At 46.1% G+C, this 8,959-nt stretch overlaps 1 protein-coding gene across 1 annotated transcript in view; it reads right to left on the minus strand.

Annotated features, from left to right (window-relative positions):
- The window catches only part of ELOVL2 (ELOVL fatty acid elongase 2), a 67,479-nt gene extending 63,354 nt beyond the window's left edge, over window positions 1-4,125 (minus strand). Inside the window, exon 1 of the mRNA XM_077353197.1 lies at window positions 3,865-4,125. Within this exon, the coding sequence (XP_077209312.1) occupies window positions 3,865-3,867 (3 nt within the window). The 5' untranslated portion in view covers window positions 3,868-4,125. The remainder of the gene's footprint in view (window positions 1-3,864) is intronic.
- Window positions 4,126-8,959: the final 4,834 nt, after the last annotated feature.

Consider the following 8,959-nt stretch of genomic DNA (forward strand, 5'->3'; position numbering starts at 1 on the left):
CAAACTGTGACTATAGCATACATGAAGAAGGGACTTTGGTCTTCCTGACCGGGAGCATACAGGTGAGTTTCCCTAAAGTGACTGAGGTCCCCTCTCCATAATATAAATGAATCTATGACTGTAAATCAAATCAGGTACCAACACAGGTGGGAACTAAGAAGAAGAGCTGGGGGGGGGGGTTGTACCTCGTTTTTTACTATCCAAAGTGGTCTCAAAGTGGCTTCCAACCACCTTCCCTTCCTCTCCCCACAACAGACACCCTGTGAGAGAGGTGAGGCTTTGAGAGAACCGTGACTGGCCCAGGGTTACTGAGCTGGCTGCATGTGGAAGAGCGGGGAATCAAACCCGGTTCTTCAGATTACAGGCCACTGCTCTTAATCACTTAATCCAGGGGTGGACAAACTGTGGCCCTCCAGATGTCCATGGACTACAATTCCCATGAGCCCCTGCCATTACAGATATGTTAGCACCGGAAAACCCCAAATCACATGTTCACATTTCAAGCATTTAAATTTTGCAATTTTAACTCTATTTTCATAACAATTCTTAAGAATTTTTTAAACATTTCAAGTTTATGTTACCCTTAGAAACCAGCCCATCTCTGCACAGAACATTATCACTGTTATGAAATGAGGCTGAGTTTTTATACTGGCAAAGGCAAAAATGATTTATTGCCTGCACTGGGTAGATCTTTTGTCAATGGATTTGGCCTGTGTAAGAAAAGGAGGAGACTGGCTTACAAACCCCATTCCCTTCCTCTCCCCATAACAGACACCCCAGGAGGTAGGTGGGACTGAGAGAGCCCAAATAGAACTGCTCTGTAAGGACAGCTTTAAGAGAGCTATGACAAGCCAAGGGCACCCAGCTGGCTGCCTGAGGAGGAGGAGCAGTGGGGAATCAAATCTGCTTCCCAAATTAGGGTCAGCTGTTCTTAACCTTGCTGGCTCTTGAGCACAAGCAGCTGCCTTATACTGAATCAAGGAATCAAGCAATGAGTAATAACACCCCAATATGGTAAGTTGGAATGATTTGGTGTACCATATTGAGGTCTTGGTACTTTATTGCTTATTCCTGGAGATACCAGGAATTGAACCTGACTCCAAACAGAGGGTCTATTACTGTACCATGGCTGCAGCTGTCATTTAAACTTTCAATACATTCATAGTATGTTTTTAAAGTAATGCTAATAAAAATCTTAATACATTAAGCAACTTTATAATACCAGACTTACATTTATGAGGGAGGGCTTGCTGTTTCAACTGATTGATTTATTTGAAACAGTTATTAGCCACCTTTCTATCTTGTACAACTCAAGGTAAAATGCAAAATGACAAAAATACATCAAAGACCACAATTTAAATCACAGCTTAAGAGTGCCAATAAATTTTAAAACCTAAATCAGTCAAATGAAGCTCTAAAGAAAACTGTCTTCAACGGCCTCCTAAAGACTGAAAATGAGGAGACCAGGCACACATTCTGGGAGGGTGGGGGGAGAGGTCATTCCATAACTAGCAGGACACCACCGAAAAGACCCCTCTCTTGTGCACACACTGGACAAGCTTATAATTAGTTTCCTTTCAGGTTACCCTTATACCACATCATAAAATTCCTAGCTCCTTTTGTTCTGCACAGTGATACAAGAATGATGTTACCATTTGTTATCAAGAATATGTATTGGTCTCCAGTTATTTATCATTTCCCTGCCTTTATAGGTTAGTGTCCTTTTAGATAGCTGAGGGTGAGGGAGGCAAATCCAATTTAAGCTTTGTCAAAGGTGAAAGCTAAACCAGTGTCATCTCAGTACAATACTGCTTTGGCCTGGTAAATGACATTGTAAATAGCACCTTAAGGGCTTTCTTGCACAGTAAGACGCAAAGGATCACAAAAGTGAATAAAAAGTCAAAATACTGAATGTGCTCCTCGTGGCTGTCATTGCGGTGTACATACTGCAAACTCTGCCCAAGACTTGATGATTTCTTGCATCAGATAGCAATACTTTTTGTACACAATCTGAACATGAAGGGCTGCCTTTTGTACTCCACATTTTACTACCCAAAGGAGTTTCAAAGCGGCTTACAGTTGCCTGCCCTTCCTCTCCCCACAACAGACACTCTATGAGATAGGTGAGGCTGAGAGAGCTCTAAGAGAACCGTGACTGGCCCAAGGTCACCCAGTTGGTTGATTGAGGAGTGGGGAATCAAACCCAGACTACAGACAACTGCTTTTCACCACTACACCAAGCAGGTTCCGACCAAGCTGATGCAAATATCACCATGGAAGATCTACACGAATAAGGACAATAAGAATGAAGGAGCAACACTAAGGCTGCAATCCTAAGGGTGCTTTCCAGTGAGTGAGCATTCATTAAATCAAATGGGACAGTGCTGAACAGCCCGGCTAAGGATTTCTCTCTCAGCCACAGATGCTCAGTTGTGACATTGGTCTTTTGCATTCTTAAGATCAAAGTGAAAACAACTTCCGGAAAGGTTTTGAAACTGCATACAATTTGTTGTGAGGGCATCAAAGAAAGTTTTCCTATAAAATACTCTGTTCTAAACAAACTTGACACTGGGCCACCTCTAGTGTAGTGTAGAGGGAGTGTAGTTTCTTTAAGCTAGTCTAGGTTTCTTTTCTTAATTTTGTCTAGCTACCCTGACGGACAAGTGGGAACACTCAAACAACTTCTTGGATTTTTTTTTAAAACCCCTTCTGGTGGTGTTATGGTCTCCTTGGGACAACAGAGTAACCTAAATTGAATAAACACCTCTCATTATGATGGTGCTGTGAATGGCTATTCATTAGAAGAGCTCTCCAGGAACGGCTTATGAAAAGAATGCAGAATGCAATGGGTACATGGGCAGGAACGGGAAACCCTGGGAAATACAAAATGTAAATGTAAACTGGACCCTTCTCTCTCCCTCCGTCTCTCTCTGGATGGTTTGGATGGTTTGGATGGAGGGGGGGGCAAGGAGAGCGTGTCTTTTGTGAGAGAAATCTCAGCCTGCAAAGGAAACTTTCTAGGAGCCGCTGAATGTGTCTTTGTTTAGCCCGAGGGTGAGAAAGGGAGAGCTGAGGATCACCGTGTGTCCCAAATACAGCCTGAGCCTCGATAAGAAAGAATGAGGCGCACAGTTCTTGCGAGGGAGTCTTCAGAGGATGAGCTAAGGGAACCGTTTGTTGCCTAGATGTAACCGAGCAATGAAACAAAGATGGATGTTATTTGTAAGGCCAGGAGACAGGATGTGAATCTGTGTGGGGGTGTGGAAGTGTGTGCCGATACCATGCCTTGTGTGTACGCATGCATGTGTGTGGCGCGGGGTGAACTCGTGCAGCGTTAACCCAAACCTTCCTGGGTAGGAGAGAGAAAGACAAGGTAGCCGTTTGTCTGGGAAAGAAAGGGAGGCGCTTTCTACAGGTGTGTGAAAAGGAGAGGGAGGAACGCGGTACCTGGAGGGGGCAGCTTGGAAGGACAGGTGGCATCTGCCAGGGAGGCTGAGGGAGAGCAAGAGCGAGGGGGTGTGCGCGCATCGGACCAGGCGCATGAGGAGGGAAAAGAGGGGGGAGGCGGTTCCCAGACCCAGGAGTGGGGCAAGGGCAGGTGTCTCTAGCAAAGGGAGAGATGGATTCTCCTTAAACGCCACAGATGCACAGGGAAGGAAAAGAAGAAGGTGTGTCCAAATTGTGAGCTGGGGGAGGGGAGAGAAGCCCCCCAGCCCGATGCGACGGGAGGGGGGGCTGCAAGGCAGGCGGAGAAAGGCCCTCCCCCTCCTCCCCCCTGAGCAGCTGCCCTGCTCCCCTCCCTTCCCCCTCGGAGGGCTTTGGCGTCGCCGGCAGCCCCCTCCGCTCGCTCGCTCCCTCGCTCACCATGTCGCCGGGGAAGGGCCGGGTGGGCTGCGGGGCTCAGGCGCGGAGTGGCCGCCACGCGCGGGGCGCTGTCCAGGGCGCTCCTCCTCAGCGTCGCCAGGCAGGCGGGCGGGCAGGCAGGCTGGGGCTGGGGCTGGGGCTGCGGACAGGCTTGGGCGCTCCCCGGGCGCTGTGCGCTGGCTCGCCTGCTGCTCTCCCTCGGCCGCCTTCGCCCTCTCTGCGGCTTAAGCGCGGCGCCGGCCTCCCCATGCTCCCTCCCCCCCCACCCCCCGCGCACGGCGAGGAGCCGGCGCTGACTTCAGAGACGGGGCGGGGCCAAGGCCGGCGGGGCTCTCCCCCTCCTCCCGCGGGCTCCACGTGCGCGCCGAAGGGGGCGGCTCCCGGCCGGAGGGGCGCCGCGCCTTCCTTCCCTCCCTCCCTCCCTCCCTCCCTCGCCGCTTCGGCCGGGGGGTGGCTCTCGCGTGCGGGGGCTACCCCCGAGGGGTCCGCGCGCTCCCCGCTGCCCTAGCCTGGCCCCAGCGCCGTCGGTGGCTCCAGCAAGCCTCGGCCACGGCAATCAGGGCAGGAGCCTGGCTCTGCAGGAGTCCAACGAGGCGCGCATTCAGCTCTTGGCTTGGAAGAGACGTCGCTTGACCTTTCCTGAGATGCTAGCTTTCCCCCTCCCAAGCCAGGGATGGATGGACGTCTCCAGTCCAGTGTTGGCAGAAGTAAAATACAGTCGAACTTACAATTTAAAAAAGAAAAAAAAAGGGGGGGGGGAGCTGAGTGGCAGTGTGAGCTGCTTCAGATAGTTCCCCAAAGTCATTTTTTTTAAATGTGGAGGACAAAGTTGGAGTCCAATGGCATCTTTAAGGCGGACAAAACTTTGTTCAAGCTATAAGTTGTGTGTGAAAGCTTACACCTTGAATAAAACCTCATTGGCTTGAAAGGTGCTCCTGAATCAAACTTTGTTCCTCTGCTGCAGACCGACAGGGCTAGTCACCTGCATTTAGGGATGCCAACCTCCAGGTGCAACTTGGGAATCCCCTAGTTTTACAGATCATCTCCAGGCAACAGAGCAGTTCCCCTGGAGAAAATGGAGGGTGGACTCCTTCCGCTGAGGTCCCTCCCCATCGCAAATCCCACCCACTCTCAGCTCCACCCCCAAAGTCTCCAGGTATTTCCTAACCCTGAGCTGGCAACCCAACATGAATTTAAAGAAATATGTAACCCGTAGGTCACAAAACCTCAAGCCAGCTTTGACGTTTTTGTCAGGGAGCGTTTATGGAGAGAAACAGGAAACTGACCCACAGTGCAGAAAGAAATATGATGAACGCTGGAGAATTCAAGTTGACCATCAGGCATTGCATCTGATTTGTGATACATCTGTGATTACATTCATATGGATAGCAAAAGTAGCACAGAGAAGTAAGAGATACCACAAAGGAACAAAAGAAATCTGGGAGAGGAGAAGATAAAACAATGGTCTCTGGCATGTACAAATGTTTGCTAGGCAAAATTGGCTCTTGTGTGTTTGCACTGTAAGCTGGAAAATGCATTTGTTCATGTGTGGTGGAAGTGCCCACAGGGGGCGAAATCTTGGCAAATGGTGACCGACCTGATTTCTGCTGGAATAGGGTTTAGATTTCCCTTTGTCCTAGAATTGTGCATGACTTGCATTTGTTCGCTACCGGAAAAAAAATAAAAGAAGGAATGGATGCAGCGGCTTAAAGAATTGTATATTATGCTGAAATTCACAAAACCGGAATCAATTACAGTTGTGGAAATTAGAACAGAAAATATGGAACAAATTTTTATGTAACTATTAAACTATTTTATGAAATTATTAAAAAGCCAAAAAATTGTCTCTCCTTTTTTACAGTGTGAGAGCCAAAATAATTGTACATAATAAATATTATGCTGCCTGAAATATGCACATGGTTTTGTGTTGGGTCTGCACATTATAAATAAGCCTATGAACTTCATGCTAACAAGGCGAAACAAACCCCAAAATTCCAGGGATAAGGTTTCTCAAATTCTGAATTCACTTCTTAAATTCTTTCAGATAATTTCCTCTTTTGCTGGGTGAGAGCTGTTAAGGAGAAACTACATTTCTATGGGTTTACTCCCCTGGTCCTGTGCCATCTTGGCTTTGGAACCCAAAGAGATAATTAAACAGTAAATCTGGGATACGGCTTTCCAAGTAGTCAGAAGACAAGCACAGTTATATTTAGTGGCAGGGAATCATAGTAAAAAGTTTGTTCCAGCAGACAATCTCTGCATTTTAAAATTCCTGAAATAGTAAGGAGCCTTCACCTTGGCCTATTTGAATGCACTCCCATCAGCTCTTTTGGAAAGGAGATGCATGCTTATCCTTGCCAATTGGACATGGTTGAAGCAGTCGATCATATGTCATGGCATTGTCCTTTGTATAGGTACATTTAGTCTCTGTACATAACTCCAGTCTTATCAAGTTTTCTCGGTGAACTTGATGAGTTTTCTATTTCCCTCCTCTCCAACTGTTCTCATAAAAACATCTTTTAGGCGGCCACATTCTGCTTAACAAGGAAGGAGCAGATTAAGTCCTTTCATTAATAATTTCTGCACTATTGAAATCAGTTTATTATATAGCTCCAAAACTGAATGAAGATGTGTTGATGACTCTGTCTCTCTGTCTCTCTGTCTCAGTCTCAGCTGATCTATGGTCATAAAAATGAAAGGCTGAATGCTTTACTTTGTGCTCTTAATCTCAGGGGGAAGACACAACTGTGCATTTATGTTGTATGTAGTCAATGCACACCATGGAACTTCATGGAGCTGGAAGCAAGCAAATGGAACAAAACTCAGAAGAACTGTGTGACCCTTTAAAAACTGATTTCTTGTCCCACAGACTTTTTTGAAGATAGAATGGGTAGCCATGTTGGTCTGAAGCAGCAGAACAAAATTGCCACTGGATTCAAAACTTTTGTGAGTATAGATAACTAGTAACGTTCAAAGACCGTTTGTCGTTTGGGCTGCTGTAGGCTAGCATACTTGCCCCTTTTGGAACGACTCCCAAAGCACTGATGCACCTGTTCCACCAATTGCTTCTTGTCCAAAACAGAATGTACAAAGGCAGCTAGGAGGAAAGCCAACACACAGGACCTCTGATGGGCTAAGTACTACGTTTATGACGTTGCATTTCTGCCTCCGCACATTAAGAGTGCTACATTTCAGTCAGCAAATGTGGCCCTTTAAAAAGTTGTACTGTATGGTAAAAGCTCTTGGCAGAAATACTTATTCAGGTACGTTATAAATATTTAAATTATAATAAATGAAATGAACGTTTCATGCCAGTTCCAAAATGTTCTCAGTGTTTGTTGATAATTTGAGTTGCCAGCTGAATATTTCCTAGCCTTACTGGCATATAAGCTCCTGATATAGATGCCCATTGCTAGACATTTATTTATTTTATTTATCAAATTTATATCCCGCTCCCTCTCCCCTGAATGGGACTCAGGGCAGCTAACAGCATATAAAATACACCAATAAAAACAATACAAAGAGGCCATATATAATTGAAATATAAAATGGTTAAAAATCTATCCTCATTAAAATCTATCCACTATCAAGCAGGGAAGGATGGGTGGGTGGTGAAGAAGAAGAAGAAGAAGTTGTTTTTTATACCCCACCTCCTTTCCTCGCAACAGGCACCCTGTGAGGTAAGTGAGGCTGGGTGAGAGAATGGTGACTGGCCCAAGGTCACCCAGCAGACCTCTTGTGTCTCAAAGCGGCTTGCGATTACCTTCCCTTCCTCTCTCCACAACTGACACCCTGTGAGGTAGGTGGGGCTGAGAGAGTTCTGAGAGAACTGTGACTCTTTAGCACTACCACCACACCAAATTGATTCGGAGACTCTTTGAGGTAGAAAAAAGTGAGATATAAAAGCTTCCTCTTCTTCTTGTCATCCTCTGTCCATATAATCTGGTCAGCTTTTTATGGCTCCTTCATACTGCTGCTCTTAATGGTACTCAAATACACAATCTGAGGCTGGCAGGAGCAGACCAGACTGATCAAGCTCTGGCATGATTTGCAAGAAGAGGAGTGAGAAATTTTGACAGAGATTATGAAGAACTGTAGCTTCTCCATAAGAACAGTTATAAGAACTGTAGAGCAGATGGAAAGGAGGCAGACGTGTGAGGCACAAAGAATATCAATTACCACTGGAATTTAATACATAGAGAAGCGCAATGCAAAGAAAGGATCTGAAATCTAAAGTTACATATTTTGAACATCATTTAGGACACTGAACTGAACAAGTATGATTTTACTTTGGCTAGCAATGTTTCAGCTGAGAGGACCTTTTCAGTATGTGGGTGAGACAGAGACTAGGGAGGTAAATACCTGCACAACACACTTGAGTGAGGGCTGGTGGTGAAGAGCGGCGGACTGTAATCTGGAGAACTGGGGTTGATTCCCCACTCCTCTTCCACATGAAGTCTGCCGGGTGACCTTGATCTAGTCATAGTTCTCTCAGAGCTCTCTCAATCTCACTTCCCTCACCGGGTGTTTGTTGTGGGGAGAGAAAGAGAAGACCATTGTAAGCTGCTTTGAGTCACATGAGGGCCTGTTGGGTGACCTTGATCCAGTCACAATTTCTCTCTGTCTACAATGTGCCAGTTGTGGGGAGAGGAAAGGTAGCTGATTGTAAGCCACTGAGACTCCTTTGGGTAGAGAAACACAGAGTATAAAAATAATTCTTCTTGTTCTTCAGTTAAGATGACAACAGAATGCAATAAAAACAAGAAGATCTTCATGAATTGTCCTTAATGCTTTCAGTCTGGCCATAACAAGGGCAGTGTGCATTCTAGGATTTGTGCCCTTTTCTTTGAATGCAGAGGACAAGGGTCAGCCATCCCAGATAAAACCGAGTACACATCAGCAAGGCAAGGTCCAAGGCCACAGTCTGCGCAACCAGAATGGCAAAGCAACATCACATCCAATGCATACAATGACCTGTGTTTCTCACCTTACCCAATATCTTTTGCTGCACCTCAGTCCAACCTGGTGGGAGACTTTCTTTATGGAAAACACTGAATATTTTTAATTGTGTGAGCTTAACAATTGCACACTTTTA

This window comes from Paroedura picta, chromosome 9, assembly GCF_049243985.1.
Source record: "Paroedura picta isolate Pp20150507F chromosome 9, Ppicta_v3.0, whole genome shotgun sequence".
Lineage (NCBI taxonomy): Eukaryota > Metazoa > Chordata > Lepidosauria > Squamata > Gekkonidae > Paroedura > Paroedura picta.